Source organism: Lates calcarifer, linkage group LG17 (assembly GCF_001640805.2).
Source record: "Lates calcarifer isolate ASB-BC8 linkage group LG17, TLL_Latcal_v3, whole genome shotgun sequence".
Taxonomy (NCBI): Eukaryota; Metazoa; Chordata; class Actinopteri; family Centropomidae; genus Lates; species Lates calcarifer.
In genome coordinates, this window is record NC_066849.1 from 27,639,258 (window position 1) to 27,660,066 (window position 20,809).

The 20,809-nt window shown below is 42.9% G+C and overlaps 1 protein-coding gene across 10 annotated transcripts in view; it reads left to right on the plus strand.

Annotated features, from left to right (window-relative positions):
* Positions 1 to 25: 25 nt before the first annotated feature.
* Positions 26 to 20,809, plus strand: part of LOC108896076 (NACHT, LRR and PYD domains-containing protein 12) — a 34,173-nt gene continuing 13,389 nt past the window's right edge. For 2 of the 10 annotated variants that reach the window (XM_051077053.1, XM_051077062.1), the window contains exons 1-13: positions 26 to 176; positions 1,166 to 1,324; positions 1,677 to 1,739; positions 1,845 to 1,949; positions 2,167 to 2,402; positions 2,615 to 4,412; positions 5,350 to 5,526; positions 9,350 to 9,523; positions 9,920 to 10,093; positions 11,565 to 11,723; positions 17,230 to 17,315; positions 17,528 to 19,331; positions 20,269 to 20,442. In XM_051077053.1, the coding sequence (XP_050933010.1) occupies positions 1,197 to 1,324; positions 1,677 to 1,739; positions 1,845 to 1,949; positions 2,167 to 2,402; positions 2,615 to 4,412; positions 5,350 to 5,526; positions 9,350 to 9,523; positions 9,920 to 10,093; positions 11,565 to 11,723; positions 17,230 to 17,315; positions 17,528 to 19,331; positions 20,269 to 20,442 (5,078 nt within the window). In that variant the 5' untranslated portion in view covers positions 26 to 176; positions 1,166 to 1,196. Of the gene's footprint in view, positions 177 to 649; positions 815 to 1,165; positions 1,325 to 1,676; positions 1,740 to 1,844; positions 1,950 to 2,166; positions 2,403 to 2,614; positions 4,413 to 5,349; positions 5,527 to 9,349; positions 9,524 to 9,919; positions 10,094 to 11,564; positions 11,724 to 17,229; positions 17,316 to 17,527; positions 19,332 to 20,268; positions 20,443 to 20,809 lie in introns of all 10 variants that reach the window. The other 8 variants (XM_051077054.1, XM_051077055.1, XM_051077057.1 and 5 more) reach the window with 8 other exon arrangements.

Consider the following 20,809-nt stretch of genomic DNA (forward strand, 5'->3'; position numbering starts at 1 on the left):
CAGTTCTTCAGTGTTGCTTTACCGCCATCTTCTGTTTCCATGTTCCCTCAGCATCCAGTCATTTCGATTCTGCGCGTGCGCTGATTTGGCACTTGTGTATAACGGACTGTGCTTCCGGGTACTGAAGAAGACTCAACTCCACCAAAGAAGAAGGAAGTCCGTCATCAGACTGTGGAGTAAGTTTGACTCTTTCTTTCTTTTGGCTCTTTTACTTTATTCTCGTTGTAGTTTCACAGTCAGTAGCTGTAGTTTAGTCTCCTGACTTCGTCCGGGGACACAGAACAGAAGCTTTACTGGAAAATAACTAAATAAAAATAAGTGACGCGGTGTCGTTTCCGGTCGGTAGCACGAACAGTCAAAAAAACTTTTCAGAAAGCTCTAAAGTTAAATTCCCGCTCACACTTTGAGCTGTAAGTGATCGTAGAAAGTCTGGAGCGACTTTAAATGGAGATTATCTAAACGTTTGTTTCCGTTAGGAGTGGCTGACCGTTACTGCGCAGTTTTAATTCGGTGGAAGTAGAGCGAAGCGAACTGCGGAGGCGAACCTGCTCTGTGCGCGCGAACAGAGACGAAGTCGCGTCAGTTGAAGTAAATAAAGAATAAAAACCGGAGAGAAAAGTACTTTATCCAGAGTTTTCTGTGACTCCAGCAGCTACAGAGACAGGAGCGGGACAGAGGAAATAACAGAGCCACAGGTTTGAACACACAGAGGAAAATTAAGAGAAGAGGAGGAGGCGAACTGAAAGTGAAAGTATGACGTCAGAGCAGGCGCCATTTTAAACTCCACAGCAGAAAGAAACAGGACGTGTGCAGGGTGAGTGATAATATCAGGTCTATAAATAATGATTGTTCACATTATTGATTCATCTGCTGAATGTTTGTGTTTAGACCGTCGTACTGTATTATAGATAAACCCCCAGTATAAAGTCTCAGAGTCACATCTTCACATGTTGTTCCCTTTTTTATTTTCCTGGTTTCTTCGCTCTCACAGATAAATATGGAACATGTGATGTTTATGTGAAGTCTGAGCAGTTGTTGGGTTTAAACCACAGTCACAGTTTGTCTTTATGATGGATAGAAAATACTCATGGTTTTAATTCTACTAATGTCAAATAACTAAGATGGAGAAGTGACTGGGTTTATTAAACTGTGTGTGTGTCTCCAGTGTTACAGGTTTACCTCTCAGACCAGAGAAGATGAATGATTTGGAGGAAGAGGAGGACAGAGCAGAGTCTCCAGGATCCAGCTGTCTGTCTATGAAGAGTGACCAGTCCAGAGTAAATCCTCCAGAGTTCAGTAATGGACCTGGACCCTCAGACAGAAAGTAAGAGACAGTTTCTACTGTGAACTGACCTGAAGATGATTCAGTTTTCTAAAGTTGTTCTAGAACCTTTATTACAACACTGAGGGTTTTTTCAGTCACTGATGTGTTTGTTGTTTGAGCACTAACAGCCTTATTTCCTTTCACTACAGAGAGTTTGATCACTGCTCTGAAACATTCTTTTTTTTTTTTTTTCAAACAGTATTTGAAGTTCAGTATCAGAGGATTGTTGTGTTTGTGTCGTTTGCTTTCTAGACATCTGGCTGATGAAGCCAAAAAATACAGTCCCTTTTTTCTTCCAAGTTTGGGGCTAATGCACAACTAAGACATGTTTGAAATATCCTGTTTCTTTCAGGAGTTATCAATACGCATTACATACTGAAAAGAACCACCTGCAAAGCTGTCATTGTTTTAAAAGGTCAAGGTTGATTCCACGCAGCTTTGGACTGCTTCAACTAAACTAAACTAAACTATACATTTGCTCTTTACATGTGTTGATATAAAATATGTGATGTTTCCACAGATGGAGAAAAAAGTCTCCAGGATCCAGCTGTCTGTCTCTGAAGAGTGACTGGTCCAGAGTAAATCCTCCAGAGTTCAGTAATGGACCTGGACCCTCAGACACAAAGTAGGAGACAGTTGTTTAATAACATTTCTAACAACACTGATGGTTTTTTAATGTTGTGTCTTCAGATGAACTGATTCTGTTCAAACGTGAAAACATGAGACAAGGAAATGTAAATTTATCCACACAGCTTTGTGATGTGATGTGTTCATCTTTTGAGCTGGAGGTTTGTCTTCCACTGATGTAACATCTCATAATGAATGTGTTGATGTCTTCACAGAAAGAGGAAGAGGAGTGGTGTTTCTGTGGAGGAGCAGCTGTCCTGCTGTGATCTGTGTCAGGACGTCCTGAAGGATCCAGTCTCTACCAGCTGTGGACACTGGTTCTGCAGACAGTGCATCACCTCATACTGGGACCAGTCTGGTCCATCAGGAGACTCCTCCTGTCCCCAGTGTGGACAAAGATCCAGAACAAGACCTGGACTGCAGACAGCCAGTCAGACCAGCACTGTACAAAGTAAGACTGAACATGTGTCTGCTGATGTCATCATTTGTGAAAACAGGACTTGTTGTTTTCTACAGAGTCATTTGTTCTATCACACAGCTCTGACATTTAAGATGATTCTAAAGAGCACAACATGAAAAAGCTTTTCTCTGCTTGTTTTTCTGGAGCTGATGAAAAGAATCAGATTGTCTTTCTTTAGTCTGACAGTGTTTGTTGTCTTTCAGCAGATAGTGGTCTGCAGGAGGTTTTAGATGAACATCAGATCAGTCTGAGGAGGAGATGTGAACGTGTGACTGAAGGAACTGATGGAACAGGAAGTAGAACCCCCCTCAACAGGATCTACACTGAGCTCTACATCACAGAGGGACAGAGTGAAGAGGTTAATACCCAACATGAGGTGAGGCAGCTGGAGACAGCTTCCAAGAAGAAGACCCTCCATGACACTCCAATCAGGTGCCAGGACATCTTTAAAGCCTTACCTGACCAACAGAGACACATCAGAGTGGTTCTGACCAACGGCGTCGCTGGAGCTGGAAAAACCTTCTCAGTGCAGAAGTTGACTCTGGACTGGGCAGAGGGCTTGGAAAACCAAGATGTCAGTCTGCTGGTTCTGCTTTCGTTCAGGGAGCTGAACCTGATCAGAGATGAGCAGTACAGTCTTCTCACGCTGCTCCATGTTTTCCATCCAACATTACAGAAGGTCACAGCAGAGAAGCTGGCTGTCTGTAAAGTTCTGTTCATCTTTGACGGCCTGGATGAAAGCAGACTTTCACTGGATTTCAACAACAGGAAGGTTGTGTCTGACGTCACACAGAAGTCATCAGTCAACGAGCTGCTGACAAACCTCATCCAGGGGAATCTGCTTCCCTCGGCTCTGGTCTGGATAACTTCCAGACCTGCAGCGGCCAATCAGATCCCTCCTTCATGTGTTGACAGGGTAACAGAAGTACGAGGCTTCACTGACCCACAGAAGGAGGAGTACTTCAGGAGGAGATCCAGTGATGAAGAGCTGTCCAACAGAACCATCTCACACATCAAGACCTCCAGGAGCCTCCACATCATGTGTCAAATCCCAGTCTTCTGCTGGATCACTGCTACAGTTCTGGAGCACATGTTGACTACAGAGCAGAGAGGAGAGCTGCCCAAGACCATGACTGACCTGTACTCACACTTCCTGCTGGTTCAGACAAAGAGGAAGAAGAACAAGTACCATGAGGGACATGAGACGAGTCCACAGGAGCTGACGGAGGCTGACAGGGAAGTTCTTCTGAAGCTGGGGAGGCTGGCGTTTGAACAACTGGAGAAAGGAAACATCATGTTCTACCAAGAAGACCTGGAGCAGTGTGGTCTTGATGTGACAGAGGCCTTGGTGTACTCAGGAGTTTGTACAGAGATCTTCAAAAGAGAGAGTGTGATCTTCCAGAAAACAGTCTACTGCTTTGTTCATCTGAGCGTTCAGGAGTTTCTGGCTGCAGTCTACATCTTCCACTTATTCAGGAAGACACAGGTACTGGAGGACTTCCTGGGGAAAGACGGGAACAACACAAACCATAAACTGTCTCTGGATGACTTCCTGAGGAGAGCCATGGAGAAATCCCTTAAAAGTAAAAATGGCCACCTGGACCTGTTTGTTCGCTTCCTTCATGGCCTCTCTCTGGAGTCCAACCAGAGAGTCTTAGGAGGCCTGCTGGGTCAGACAGAGAACAGTCCAGAAATCATCCAGAGAGCCATCAACAACCTGAAGAAGATGAACATGTCCAACACCTCTCCTGACAGAAGCATCAACATCTTCCACTGTCTGATGGAGATGAACGACCACTCAGTCCATCAGGAGATCCAAGAGTTCCTGAAGTCAGGGAACAGATCAGAGAAGGAACTCTCTGAGATCCAGTGCTCAGCTCTGGCCTACATGCTGCAGATGTCAGAGGAGGTTCTGGATGAGTTGGACCTGAAGAAGTACAACACAACAGAGGAGGGACGACGGAGACTGATCCCAGCTGTGAGGAACTGCAGAAAAGCTCGGTGAGTCCAGACATGATCATTACAATTATCAGTCAGTAGATTAGTAGTTTAGTTGTTCAGATCTACACAGTATTAAATGATTGTCTAATGTCTAACAGGATAAGATGATGAAGTGATGACATTTTCTATCCAAAAGGTCAAACAGCAGTCACTGTGGTAACAACAAACACTTATGGGCTAATGGTTAATGCTAAAACATGATGGAACAAGTAGAGAAAAGTCATCAAATGAGTGAAGTGACTCAGTAATGTCATTTACCAACATTATCTATTTAAAGTTTGCTGACATTAACATTAGCCTCCATCAACTACTGGTCACACCAGACCAAGAGTGAAGATGAGCTTTATTGCTTCTTCAACTTTTCATTTGAAACAGTGAAGTTGTTGAAGTTTAATGGTAATAGTTGAAAGTCTTTCCATATATGATGTTAAATGAGACAGAAACTCTCAGGTGTTTTCTCTCTTGTTGCTGTAGAGGAGAATTCAGTCTTCTTATACAAACCAAAGGTCAATGTCCTGTTCTTCTGATGACATGATGTGAAAACCATGCAGCAAACAGAGATTCTATTGAATTGTTCTCTGAGCTGAACTCATCAGAAATGTTCTGGAGTCAGTTTAAAAACAGTGGACAATCTACATGTTTTTCTAAACAAGATGGCTTCATTCTGACTCTGGGATCAAATCACATGATGGAAACATAAAGGTGACGTCATTTTCCCTCCCTTCATCTGCAAAACAAAGATTCCCATTAAAAGTCTGCAGGTCTGAGAGAGAGTGATGAGAATTATTGTTTCATGTCAAACACAATAAGATGAGATGAGCTGAACCACAGATGTGAAGAGCAGATGTTGATCATGTTGTGTTGTCATATACACTGAGTGTGTTTTCATTTCAAACTGTCTGATTTTATTCTGATTTTATATTTTCTCTAATCACAGACTTGTTAACTGTCGACTCTCAGAGATTCACTGTGAAGTCGTGGCCTCAGCTCTGAAGTCCAACCCCTCCCATCTGACAGAACTGGACCTGAGTCGAAACAGGGACCTGAAGGATTCAAGAGTGAAGATACTGTCCTCTGGACTGGAGAGTCCAAACTGTAGACTGGAGACTCTGAGGTCAGTTCACTGACTGGAGCTGTTTTTTGTCTATATTCAGTTCAAATCTTTAAAGTTTGAGTTTTTCATTGGTTGGTACATTTTAGTGATTTCTGTGTGAGGATTTAAAAATGAGCTGGTGAAGAGAAAAGACTCTCTGTTGTAATTAGCAGAAAAAGAAGAAGGTGAGACCAGTCACAGTGTTTGTGATTTAGAGCAGTAGAGAAGGTACAAGTTTGTTGAAATAAGAAAGTTGATGCACAGAGCTCAGGAGTAACGTGCTGATGTTCTGGATACTGCAGCCGTGTGCAGCAGTAGGAGTGAGATAAAAGAGACAATGACAGAAAATGTTAATGGAAACTGAAGAAGACGCCCTGAGGGACACAGCCCTGAATGACAGAGGACTGACAGGTTCAGAGAGCCCAGTAGAAAATACAAATACAAACCTGACTTAATGTGAGCTAGTTCATTAGACCATTTGCTCTCTTTGTCTCTTCTTTCTCTCTCCCCCTCTCGGCTCAAGTGGGTATTTTGCAGATTTATAATAATTCAGGATGCCTCTATAAAATGTATAAAGCGGAGACACTGCAGACATAAAGTCGGTGTCTTGGTCACAGCTCAGTTCTCTCAGCTGCTATTAACTCACCTGACACGGAGCAGAGAGAATCAGAGCGACTCACACTGCCTCCATCTCACTGTCGCTCTGCTCAGTTTTCATCAAGTATCTAACTCCACTGTTAGTTTTGTTTGTTTTTCTTTGAGTTTCACATCTCACTTAGGAGTAAAGAGGAGCCTATACAGACCTAACTGCACCAAGCTAAAGTCACAGAGGTGATGATGAATGACACCAACTTCAGACTGGACATTTTTGGAAAAATGTCAGCAAATGTAGTTTAGACTCTGACACTGAGTTGAGATGAAACGAGTGCAGATACATTAGAGAAATAATCTCAATCAAATATTTTATTGGATAAAAAACATTTCCTTTGTTTTCTTGGGGGGCGGGGGTCATGTTGTGGAGACAGACCACCTCCCAAAAACAATAGTAGGTGAAACAGTGCAGTTGGTCATTTTAACTGTGATTTATGAAGCAGTTAGCAGACAAACACTGACTCTGATAGAAAGTTATACAAACATGTTGGAAGGTCGATCAATGTTTAAAGGACTTGTTGTTCCTCCTGTTAAATCCTATTAATTTATGTATAATTAGTAACTTAATTGTAATATATTTGAATATTAATAGTCTTACTAATTTGATAGTCAATAACGCCTAGTTGTCCCCAACATAAATGGTGCCCTGTGTGAGGCAGTGTACTGTTGGCAATTATTCATAACTGTGCAATATTAATTTGTGAAATTCTGAAGTGAAATCTAAACTTAACCAGACTTAACCACAAGTTTACATTTAACACAGCTATTCTGCTGCAGGAATATACATCCAGTTGTACCTGCAGAAAGTGCATTGTTGTGAATATTGATTTGTTTCATTTAAGAATTTAAGCCTCATTGTGCTACATTAAGAATTTGCTGCTAATCTTCCAGTTGAACCTTCTCTGTAGGAACTGTAAGAATTCCCGTTTGGCATGTGAATACCATATATTCAATGCAGTCTGGTCAAGCTGTCACAATTGTTGTTGATTCAAGTGCTCTTTTTTTTTTAAAACTTAACACACAGTTTGGAAAAGCAGACTAACTCATGTAAACCTGTCTTGTCTTTACTTTCCTGAATCTGTTGAGCCCACTAGAGCCACTAGACAGTGCTGTAACTACCCCTCTCCCCCAGAGAAGCTACTCCTCTAGTGTAGGCCACCACAGCGTTAGGCTAGATTAGTACTGCCCAAGCTACACTACAAGGTATCTGCCAGTAGAACGCCATAGCCGACCAAACTGCTTTGTTGTTGCTAATTTGTTTAATCAACTTCTAGACATAACAATGGACAACCTCTGCATAGAACACTTTATTTCTTCCCTCGCACAGAGCCTAACCCCTGGCTATCCTGAATTTAATAAATGACATTTCAGTGAGTGCAGGAAAGAGATAGATGTGCTACTCAGTGACAGATGCTCAGACTGCATCCAAGGGCCCATTGTTAAGATGCTTGCTCCTTAACTTTCACAGGCAAACCAGCCTTGCCTCCAGAGCAGCTCTAGAACAGGAGTTAGAGTCCCTTAGAGTGCAAAATGCTAGTCTGCTTCAAGAGGTTCAGATAGCTAATAAGAAGGCCATGCACTACTTAGAGAACCTGCAGTCAGCAGAGTTATATCTCTGTTCACACAAGGAGGAATTGTTAAAACTTGGATTTGAGCGTCCTGTCCTCCACAGTCATTGAGCCCATGTGATTCAGGCTACTCCGATTCACACTCCTCCCTTAGTGAAAGGTTGACTCCCTCTTCAGAGATGGGAACAACTGCTAAATGACCCTGAGTCCCTGGGAATTAAGTCAGCTCCCCAGCCTCCACTGACGTGCAGAGGTAACAGTCACCTGACTTCCCATCTTTCCAACATAGATATTGAGGAGATGTCGTTTATCCCCAAGTTGATACTCTGCACATTGTTCTTCTCAGCAACTTGTACCTGACTCATTCACCTGTGCTCATCCCTCCAAAGGGGGGGGCTAGAACATTTCAGGACTGTTCATCCTCTTCAGGTGTTCAGCCCTTGTCTTTCCATCAGAAAGAACTGAAGCACATTGAACACTTTGATCCCGACAGCTGTGATCATGACATTGACGACTCTTTCACTGAGTTAGACCATAGTTTAATTGACTTGCCCCGTGCAACCGTAGTGAGCATCCAAGAGACTACTACAGACTACAGTATGAGGCATACATATTTTCAGGGAAAGAATGCACCAGGCTTAGAAGAAAACTGCATCTTCAAGTCCTTGTTCCTGAAAAATCTTCACCAATGTATACGCACTCATGTGACCCTTATGATGCATCAAGGTAAGCCCTCAATGCAGGGAATCAGGAAGGTGACACTGATTGCCTGAGAAACTCTTGTCACTTCCAAAGCAAGAGGGAAAACACCTGAGCCTGCTCCTTTAAACACCTCAGCATCAAACAAACCTGCCACTTCAAAACATCACCCTCACAACAGACCAAAGGGTGGTGACAGAAGGTCACATAGGGACACTGAACGTAACTGCCGTGTCCACCACCTGCGTTAAGATAGACATTCACACAGCAGGAGCTGTAGAAAGCCATGACCGCAGCATCTCTGACCACGGTTTAGCACATGGTCTTTACCTAACAGATGGTGCCTCTGAATGCCTCTCTGTCTCCAGCTACCCAGACTGTTACAGCCCTGAGCCACATTTTAGGGAAAGCTTAAGGTAGAAGACCTCCAGAGCTCCCTCTTCATGGTACTGACACTAAGACAGATACTAGCACAGAGTATCCTCGTTTCTTGAAGGTAGATAAAATTAAAATTGGTTTGCTAGCAACAGCAGTAAATTCTGATTTGACTCCAACACCACTGTCAACTCTGCAAGTCCACCTGGATCCACTCCTCTATAGCAGTGTGTTAGTGATGCAGCTGTCACTCACTTTATGACATGTCATTGTAGGTGTCACTGTCTCTCACCATAACACATTAACATCACAACATTACTTTACTTCAACAGAAACAACAGGACTTGCATGCATGTTATGAATCTGTGTTGACATGAACAGGTGTCTGAATGTTGAGCTGACATTTGGATGATGTCTGTAGAAGGCTGACATTATGATGATCCACAATAACAGAAGGACAAAGTCACTCTACTCATTTTAGAGAAAAGATCATTGATTAGGACAGATCTGATTATCAATGATTTGATCTTCATCTTTTATTCTTTATTCAGGTTGATTGACTGCAGGTTGTCAGAGATCAGCTGTTCTTCTCTGGTCTCAGCTCTGAAGTCCAACCCCTCCCATCTGAGAGATCTGGACCTGAGCTGGAACGAGCTGCAGGATTCAGGAGTGAAGGAGCTGTGTGATCTTGTGCAGAGTCCAGACTGTAGACTGGAGACTCTGAGGTCAGTTCACTGTCTGTTACTGTTGGAGATCTTCTATCTTTAATCCACAACTGAAGCTCATTTATCTTCACACAGAACTTGAATCCATTCATTTAGAATGAATGACATGTTAAATAGTGGTTGTTCCATATTGTCAGTTGTTCTGATCTCACACTGAGAATTATTTCAGTGGCTAAAATTGTGTGTTTTCATCTTTAACACAAGTGTGAAGTTGAGTTGAATTTACTTGTTAAATGTGTAAAGGAGGAAAAGTTTAAAGGAGCTCACTGTTGGTTTGACATTAACTGACAATCCTATATTGTAAGGTCTTATTATTATTATTAATGAGAAACGCTCATTGATTAGGACAGATCTGATTATCAATGATTTGATCTACATCTTTTATTCTTTATTCAGGTTGAGGGGCTGCAGTTTGTCAGAGATCAGCTGTTCTTCTCTGGTCTCAGCTCTGAAGTCCAACCCCTCCCATCTGAGAGATCTGGACCTGAGCTTCAACAAGCTGCAGGATTCAGACCTGAAGGAGCTGTGTGATCTTGTACAGAGTCCAGACTGTAGACTGGAGACTGTGAGGTCAGTAGTTGGAGTCAGTCCATGCTGCTTCCATCAGTATTGTCCTAAACACAGTTAGTATCAGAGCAGAGATCCAGTGTTTCCTGTAAAGCTGGGACCTTCTCAGTGGCTGCTTTCCTCAGTGAAGCTGTGAGAGGAGAATGGTGACAGGCTTCACGATTGGACAGAAAGACAGAGAGACAGAGAACAGTCAGCCAACACTCACTCCAATACGTTAACACAGTGGTTCCCCAGTTTGGGGAGGGTGGGGATTATCCAAATGCATTTGGCAAGAAAGATGAAGAAGTCAGTGTGTGAGTCTTATCACTGCATCAGTGGCTGCAATGAGCCTGTGTTGTCTTTCAGTTTTAGCTTCATAACTGACACCACGTCTAGAACAGCAGGGAGAATGAGCTGTGCAGCTGCAGTCTGTGGTTTCTTTACCTTTTCTTTGTCAAACCACCTGTTCAGAATTTATTCTTTTTCAAGACGGTAAATTAAAACCCAGTAACAGTCTGAGCCGGACTGATAGGGGTCTGGATGGATCAAGATAAAATCCTAATGATACCTACGGCTGGTCAGTGGCTTCGACCTGACTTTAGGCAGATGAGCAAATCACTGTTCAAATCACTTCATTATAAGCCTTGTTTAACCAGTGATGTTTTGTAATTATTATTTTTTATGGCGGACAGTGCGATCACTCTCTAAAGGTGGATTACTTTATTTTCTCCCACATTAAATCCTTCATGTAGATTTTAATAAAACTTTTAAGATACAACACATTTTTATTTCTGTACCTTGTTTATTTGTTACTAAAGCATTTATCAGTAATATAGTTAACATGGAAAAAATATGAATATGTTGCAATGAATGTCGATCTAAATATGCTCCTAACTGTTGGGCTGGTGCTCCTAAAGTTTTCAGTAAGGAGCACCGGTGCTACAAGAGGAAAAGTTAGTCTGGAGCCCTGAAGAGGATTAAGCCCCTCTAAGGGTCTGTCTGTGCACAGAGCTGCCTTCATGAATGATAAGAAATAAGCGACTGATGGACACAGTAAGAGATATTTAACTCATTTGTTCTGTGTCCGATAGTCGTGAGATTTCAGAACGATGTCGTGTGACTTGTAGGTCGACAAAGATCCATTTCACATTAGGTCAGAGACATTTATTACAGTTATTCACCAAGAACATACTTGTCAAGTCTGAGGGCTAAAGGACAGAGGAAGAAGCTGCTCTGAGGTTCTGTCTGTGCAGGTGGCTGCCTTCATGCATGATACAAATATCTGACTGAGGGGCACAGTGTGTGATTTTTAACTCATCCGCTCTGTGTCCAACAGTTATGCAATTGTACGAATCGCAATGAACCTGAGGCGCCAGTCCCCCAACGGGTGCAGAGTGCGAGGGCCTGTTGAACGCTGCTCACAGCTTTCATTTATCTTACATGAGTATAATTCAAACTGACTGGGTTTATTAAACTGTGTGTGTGTCTCCAGTGTTACAGGTTTACCTCTCAGACCAGAGAAGATGAATGATTTGGAGGAAGAGGAGGACAGAGCAGAGTCTCCAGGATCCAGCTGTCTGTCTATGAAGAGTGACCGGTCCAAAGATTATCCTCCACACTTCAGTAATGAACCTGGACCCTCAGACAGAAAGTAAGAGACAGTTTCTACTGTGAACTGACCTGAAGATGATTCAGTGTTGAAATGTATTTCAACATTAGCAGTAGTAGGAGCTCTGGGTGGATATTTACTCAGGATTTGTGGTCCTTTTTTCTAAACTCACAGTCACATTGACTTTGTGTTTATTCAGTAAAAGACTGCTCAGAGGTTTTTGCAGGAAACACTGAAGAAAAGCAGCATTTATGTTTTCAAATGAACTGTTTCCTGTTCAAATGTGCAACAAATGGGAGGAAATAATGTAAATTTATCCACAGAAATAATGTAAAGATCATAGAGCTGCATTCAACCTGTGAACTGTGGGTTTGTCCTCCAAATCAAATCAATTTAAATCAAATTTTATTTATATAGCGCCAATTCACAACAGAAGTTATCTGGAGGCACTGTACATATAGAGCAGGTCTAGACCGTACTCTTTATCTTATAAGATTTACAGAGAGAAACCCAACAGATCCACCATGAGCAGCACTAGGAGACTGTGGAGAGGAAAAACTTCCTTTAAGAGGCAGAAACCTCGAGCAGAACCGGACTCAGGGTGGGCGACCATCTGCCTCGACCGGTTGGGTTTAGACAGAAAGAGAGGGGGGTGGGGGAGTGGGGTAGGAGAAAGACAACATTGCAGATACACAGACTCAATCAAAATGTAAATAGGGTTCTGCCTCCAGAGCTGGAGAGTCTCCTGCTGCTCCCATGATCCAGCTCAACCCATGATGCGACAATAATTAAACATTTACTAGTGTTATTGATAGTGTTAGTGCTATTAATGTACCATCGTTTGTCATTATTATTCCTTTAGCTGTAATAATAATTATTACTATTATTACTATTATTATTATTATTATTATTACTAATACTACTGCAGTGAGAGACAGTAGCAGAGAGAGAGAAGCACAGCCTGGACACTAATGTGCTTGAGGGAAGAACACACAGTTAAAGTGATGCAGTGATATTAAGACAGTTAATAGTAATCTCATCAGCAGGACATCATGGACAACATTTAATAAATACTAATCTTAACTGATGCATTGAGACTGACCCAACCCGCCGAGGGAAAAATGGTATCCTGAAATAGGAACCAGAATAATGTGCTAGTTAAAAGTTAAGGCAAAAAGATGAGTTTTTAGTTTGGATTTAAAGGCCTCAACTGAGTCAGCCTGTCTAATATCACTAGGGAGGTTGTTCCAGAGGAAGGGGGCCTGATAGGAGAAGGCCCTGCAGCCTGCTGACTTCTTTTTGACTCTAGGGACAGACAGCAGCCCTGCACTCTGAGAACACAGAGCATGGGAGGGAATATAAGGGTTAAGAAGATCAGACAGGTATGAGGGGGCTAGCCCATTTAGAATTTTATAAGTCATTAAGAGAACTTTAAAGTCTGATCTAACATGAATAGGGAGCCAGTGAAGGGAGGCTAAAACTGGGGTAATATGGTCAAACCTTCTCGATCTGGTCAGCATTCTAGCTGCAGCATTCTGGACCATTTGTAGACTTTTAGTGCTAGCACGCTGTAGTCCTGAAAGCAAAACATTACAATAATCCAGTCTAGAAGAAACAAAGGCATGGACTAGAATTTCAGCGTCTGCCATGGAGAGAAAAGACCGAATCCTAGCTATATTGCGTAGGTGAAAAAAGGCGGTCTTTGTAATGTCTTTAATATGCTGATCGAAGGAAAGAGTGCGATCAAGTGTGACACCCAGATTTTTGGCTGTTGTACTTTGAGAGATAACACAGTTGTCAAGGGATATAGTTACATGATCGAACTGGTGTCTATATCGTGCTGGGCCAATAACCAGCATTTCTGTTTTGTCTGAATTAAGAAGCAGGAAGTTTTGAGACATCCAGCTTTTAACAGATGACAAGCAGATCTCTAATTCCCTAATTTGAGAGGCATTATCAGCCTTTATAGACACATATAGCTGAGTATCATCAGCATAACAGTGAAAATTAATTCCATGACTCCGAATAATTTGGCCAAGAGGAGAAATATAAAGAGAGAAAAGCAGGGGGCCAAGAACAGAACCCTGGGGTACTCCATATTTCACATCAGAGAAGGCTGATATGGTGTTATTACAAGAGACACACTGAGTTCTGTCAGATAAGTAAGATTTTAACCAGCTGAGGGCCAGGCCAGAGATTCCAAATCTATTTTCCAGTCGGTCCATGAGTATACGGTGATCTACAGTATCAAAGGCTGCACTAAGATCAAGTAATATGAGCAGAGAGGTGGAATCTGAATCTAAAGAGAGTAGCAGATCATTTACTACTTTAGCAAGTGCTGTTTCAGTAGAGTGAAAGGCCCTAAAAGCAGACTGATACGGTTCAAATAGATTATTATCAGCTAAATGAGCTGAAAGCTGCTGATACACCACTTTTTCTAGTATTTTAGAGAAGAATGGGAGATTTGAGACAGGCCGATAGTTACCTAAAGACCCAGGATCAAGGTGTGGTTTCTTAAGTAAAGGTTTAACCACAGCTGTTTTAAAGCTAGAAGGAACAGTGCCAATATTCAGCACTGCAGGGCCCAAGACTGGCCAGAGATCTTTGGAAAGTTTACCCGGTAAAGGGTCAAGAAGGCAAATGGTGGGTTTAGAAGCTAGTACTATCTTAGATAATGAATCAAGACATATAATGTCAAAATTCATCAGAGCAGAAACTCTCTGAGACTCAGTATGATGCACAGCCGGTTCTCAGGAGAGGCTGGAGAAACTGAACTGATTTTTAATCTAATCTCATCAATTTTACTGCAGAAAAAATTCTGAAACTCACAGGCAGTAAAGGGTGAGCAGCTAGGAGCCTGCTGCTTTTCAGTGTTAGCTACAGTGTCAAAAAGAAATCTAGGATTATGTTTATTGATATTGATTAAATTTGAAAAATATGCTGCTCTGGCAGTAGACAGTGCATGCTTATATTCCAGAACACCCTGGTGCCACTGGAGATACAGAGCTTCTGATTTGGATTTGCGCCATTTGCGCTCTAATTTCTGACAGGCCTGCTTCAGAGCACGTGTGTCGTCTGTGAACCAGGGAGTGGACCTCTTTGGCTGTTTAATTTTAGTGGTGAGAGGTGCAACTGAATCAAGGAGACTAGACAGGGTCGTATTTAAATCCCTGGTACAGTTATCAACAGAACCAATTGCTGTCATAAAAGGGGCCAGGACCTCTGGTAATTGCTCACTAAGAACAGTTAAAGTTGCAGGACCTATGTGTCTGGTGGAAGATATATTAGAGACAATTTTAGGGGGACAGACTAGAGTTGCATCAAATTTGATAAGAAAATGATCGGAGATAACCGATGTGACAGGAGAGATGGTCAGATTAGACACCTCAATCCCTCGGGAAAGAATCAGGTCTAGAGTGTTACCACCACAGTGAGTAGGTTCATGTACAGACTGTGTGAACCCGAAAGTATCAATAAGTGCCAAAAAAGCTATATTTAAAGGATCAGAGGCCTTATTTAGGTGAATGTTAAAGTCACCCATAATTAGGATATCATCACTATATGTGACAAGACATGATAAAAAATTTCCAAATTCATCTAAAAACTGTGAGTAGGGGCCAGGTGGCCTGTAAAGTACCACAAGGTGGAGTGGTTGGAGTCTATTCTCCTGGTGATGGAGACCAGAAGCTACTGGAGAAGGTTTCAATACTACAGCCTCGAAGGAGTTAAAAGTGACATTAAGAGCTGAGGTTAGACCAAAGAAAGACTTATAAATTAAAGCGACGCCCCCACCTTTTTTCGTAGCCCGAGCAACATGTGCGTTGGCATACTCAGGTGGGGAAGCTTCATTTAAAGGCAGGAACATATCTGGTTTAAGCCATGTTTCACATAGACCAACCATATCCAGATTATGTTCAAGAATCAAGTCATTTATCAATAATGCCTTGGTAGAAAGTGATCTAATATTTATGAAGCCAAATTTGAGGATCATATTGAGCCTGGAGCTGCTGGTAGCAGCCTGGTGTGGCAAGGTACCTATAGATGAAGTATTAATAGGAATGAGGCATCTAGTGTTTCTGTTAGTGGCCTTTTATTCAGTACTTTATGGGACACAGCTCTGTCACCAGTGGCAGGAGTGGTGTTTTGTACATGGTGGTTTAGAAACTTAGGAAACTTGTGAATAGTATGGTGGGGAATGGAGACAGTCTCAATGCAGTAGATCAGTCTGAGCATCTAAAGTCTGCAAATGTTCCTGGTTAGATTCATCATCTAAGCTATCTAAGCTAGTGGACTCCAAAACCGCACCACCTAAAGACCTAGCAGGTTCTCTACTCACCTGCGACCTGCCGATCACTAGTGTCTTACTGTCAAACCCGACGTAAACACCTGTCTATATTCCTAGATAAAAGTAGGATGCAGGCCATCTGCCTTCAGCAGGTCAGGACGGCCCCAGAAAGAAGGCCAGTTATCCACAAAACTATATCCCTGCTCACTACAGTGACGAGCCAGCCAGCGGTTCAGAGACGTTAATCTACTGTACACCTCATCATTACCCCGCATGGGTAAAAGACCAGAGACGATCTTTCTAGCAAACTCAAACGTCCTAGCTAAACTAGCTTTGGTGACCTCAGACTGCTTCATTCTAATGTTATTGGTGCCGACATGAATGACAATGTTGCTATAACTAGGTGTGCAGTGTGCCTGAGCCCCCTGTTTCTCCCTGCATGATGCCAGCACCCTAAGATTATCCTCAGTGTCGGAAGCTCTGGCCCCAGGTAGGCAGTAAACATTGGCTGGCGAAGCTAATCTGACATTGCGAGTGATGGAGTCCCCTATGACTAGAGTGCGTTGTTTAGCCCTGTCAGCGGGAGCGGGGGAGACACGCGGGCGCACAGGACTACCAACGGGGCTAGCAAGAGTCGAAAACCGGTTTGCAGTCGGGAGGGGCGACTGCAGACCAGGCCACACAACCGGTTGCTTGCTCTTACGTGCCCCTTTCCGCCGGCTGACAGGGACGAACTCCGCACTCACTGCCGACGAGGCTAAGCTAGCCCTAACAGGCTCGCTGTCGAGCCCGTGGCTAACGCTATCTGGAGGTAATGCTAGGAGAAAGGAGCTGCTCTAGTTGACGGACACGTCTCTCTAGCAGAGACACCCTGTCTTCAAGAGCAGAACAGCTTACACAAGCCATGGTAGTAGTTACTTTAAGCTAGGTTAGCTGTAGGAGTAAGACGGTGAGGCTACAATTTAAATTAGGCTAATGAGGCTACAAACGGCTAAGCTAAATTAAACTAACAACAAACAGGCTAGAGTCAGAGGAAGTATCAATCAAATATCAATACACAGGTAGCGATCAAAAGTAAGATAGATTAGTACAAAGCAGCAGCAGATAATGTGTAACAGGAGACTATAGGACAGAAAGTGAAGAGAGAAAGCGGAGCAGCGAGTAAGTGTCGGTCTCACAGAATCACGGCGTACGGTACAGGTAGCGTCACAGGTAGCGTCACTGATGTAACGTGTTATAATGAATGTGTTGATGTCTTCACAGAGAGAAGAGGAGGAGTGGTGTTTCTGTGGAAAGATCCAGACCAGGACCTGGACTGCAGACAGCCAGTCAGACCAGCACTGTACAAAGTAAGACTGAACATGTGTCTGCTGATGTCTTCATTTGTGAAAACAGGACTTGTTGTTTTCTACAGAGTCATTTGTTCTATCACACAGCTCTGACATTTAAGATGATTCTAAAGAGCACAACATGAAAAAGCTTTTCTCTGCTTGTTTTTCTGGAGCTGATGAAAAGAATCAGATTGTCTTTCTTTAGTCTGACAGTGTTTGTTGTCTTTCAGCAGATAGTGGTCTGCAGGAGGTTTTAGATGAACATAAGATCAGTCTGAGGAGGAGATGTGAACGTGTGACTGAAGGAACTGATGGAACAGGAAGTAGAACCCGCCTCAACAGGATCTACACTGAGCTCTACATCACAGAGGGACAGAGTGAAGAGGTTAATACCCAACATGAGGTGAGGCAGCTGGAGACAGCTTCCAAGAAGAAGACCCTCCATGACACTCCAATCAGGTACCAGGACATCTTTAAAGCCTTACCTGACCAACAGAGACCCATCAGAGTGGTTCTGACCAACGGCGTCGCTGGTGTTGGAAAAACCTTCTCAGTGCAGAAGTTCACTCTGGACTGGGCAGAGGGCTTGGAAAACCAAGATGTCAGTCTGCTGGTTCTGCTTTCGTTCAGGGAGCTGAACCTGATCAGAGATGAGCAGTACAGTCTTCTCACGCTGCTCCATGTTTTCCATCCAACATTACAGAAGGTCACAGCAGAGAAGCTGGCTGTCTGTAAAGTTCTGTTCATCTTTGACGGCCTGGATGAAAGCAGACTTTCACTGGATTTCAACAACAGGAAGGTTGTGTCTGACGTCACACAGAAGTCATCAGTCAACGAGCTGCTGACAAACCTCATCCAGGGGAATCTGCTTCCCTCGGCTCTGGTCTGGATAACTTCCAGACCTGCAGCGGCCAATCAGATCCCTCCTTCATGTGTTGACAGGGTAACAGAAGTACGAGGCTTCACTGACCCACAGAAGGAGGAGTACTTCAGGAGGAGAGCCAGTGATGAAGAGCTGTCCAACAGAACCATCTCACACATCAAGACCTCCAGGAGCCTCCACATCATGTGTCAAATCCCAGTCTTCTGCTGGATCACTGCTACAGTTCTGGAGCACATGTTGACTACAGAGCAGAGAGGAGAGCTGCCCAAGACCCTGACTGACCTGTACTCACACTTCCTGCTGGTTCAGACAAAGAGGAAGAAGAACAAGTACCATGAGGGACATGAGACGAGTCCACAGGAGCTGACGGAGGCTGACAGGGAAGTTCTTCTGAAGCTGGGGAGGCTGGCGTTTGAACAACTGGTGAACGGAAACATCATGTTCTACCAAGAAGACCTGGAGCGGTGTGGTCTTGATGTGACAGAGGCCTTGGTGTACTCAGGAGTTTGTACAGAGATCTTCAAAAGAGAGAGTGTGATCTTCCAGAAAACAGTCTACTGCTTTGTTCATCTGAGCGTTCAGGAGTTTCTGGCTGCAGTCTACATGTTCCACTGTTTCACCAACAGGAACACACAGGTACTGGAGGACTTCCTGGGAAAACACTGGAACAACACAAACTATAAACTGTCTCTGGATGACCTCCTGAAAGGAGCCCTGTGGAAATCCCTTGAAAATAGAAATGGCCACCTGGACCTGTTTGTTCGCTTCCTTCATGGCCTCTCTCTGGAGTCCAACCAGAGAGTCTTAGGAGGCCTGCTGGGTCAGACAGAGAACAGTCCAGAAATCATCCAGAGAGCCATCAACAACCTGAAGAAGATGAACATGTCCAACACCTCTCCTGACAGAAGCATCAACATCTTCCACTGTCTGATGGAGATGAACGACCACTCAGTCCATCAGGAGATCCAAAAGCTCCTGAAATCAGAGAACAGATTCAACATAAGAGTTCCTGAGATCCAGTGCTCAGCTCTGGCCTACGTGTTGCAGATGTCAGAGGAGGTTCTGGATGAGTTGGACCTGAACAAGTACAACACATCAAAGGAGGGACGACAGAGACTGATCCCAGCTGTGAGGAACTGCAGAAAGGCTCAGTGAGTCCAGACATGATCATTACAATTATCAGTCAGTAGATTAGTAGTTTAGTTGTTCAGATCTACACAGTATTAAATTATAGTCTAATGTCTAACAGGATAAGATGATGAAGTGATGACATTTTCTATCCAAAAGGTCAAACAGCAGTCACTGTGGTAACAACAAACACTTCTGGGCTAATGGTTAATGCTAAAACATGATGGAACAAGTAGAGAAAAGTCATCAAATGAGTGAAGTGACTCAGTAATGTCATTTACCAACATTATCTATTTAAAGTTTGCTGACATTAACATTAGCCTCCATCAACTACTGGTCACACCAGACCAAGAGTGAAGATGAGCTTTATTGCTTCTTCAACTTTTCATTTGAAACAGTGAAGTTGTTGAAGTTTAATGGTAATAGTTGAAAGTCTTTCCATATATGATGTTAAATGAGACAGAAACTCTCAGGTGTTTTCTCTCTTGTTGCTGTAGAGGAGAATTCAGTCTTCTTATACACACCAAAGGTCAATGTCCTGTTCTTCTGATGACATGATGTGAAAACCATGCAGCAAACAGAGATTCTATTGAATTGTTCTCTGAGCTGAACTCATCAGAAATGTTCTGGAGTCAGTTTAAAAACAGTGGACAATCTACATGTTTTTCTAAACAAGATGGCTTCATTCTGACTCTGGGATCAAATCACATGATGGAAACATAAAGGTGACGTCATTTTCCCTCCCTTCATCTGCAAAACAAAGATTCCCATTAAAAGTCTGCAGGTCTGAGAGAGAGTGATGAGAATTATTGTTTCATGTCAAACACAATAAGATGAGATGAGCTGAACCACAGATGTGAAGAGCAGATGTTGATCATGTTGTGTTGTCATATACACTGAGTGTGTTTTCATTTCAAACTGTCTGATTTTATTCTGATTTTATATTTTCTCTAATCACAGACTTGATAACTGTAAACTCTCAGAGATTCACTGTGAAGTCGTGGCCTCAGCTCTGAAGTCCAACCCCTCCCATCTGACAGAACTGGACCTGAGTCAAAACAACCTGAAGGATTCAGGAATGAAGATACTGTCCTCTGGACTGGAGAGTCCAAACTGTAGACTGGAGACTCTGAGGTCAGTTCACTGACTGGAGCTGTTTTTTCTCTATATTCAGTTCAAATCTTGAAAGTTTGAGTTTTTCATTGGTTGGTACATTTTAGTGATTTCTGTGTGAGGATTTAAAAATGAGCTGGTGAAGAGAAAAGATTCTCTGTTGTAATTAGTAGAAAAAGAAGAAGCTGAGACCAGTCACAGTGTTTGTGATTTAGAGCAGTAGAGAAGGTACAAGTTTGTTGAAATAAGAAAGTTGATGAAAATCAGATCTGCTCATTTGAACGTGACAAAAGCTGCATCTGTCTTCATCAAACAAATACTGCACCAAGGGCTGGGTGATAAAACGATAGTGAACATTATCACAATATAACTTTTCCTCGATACATAT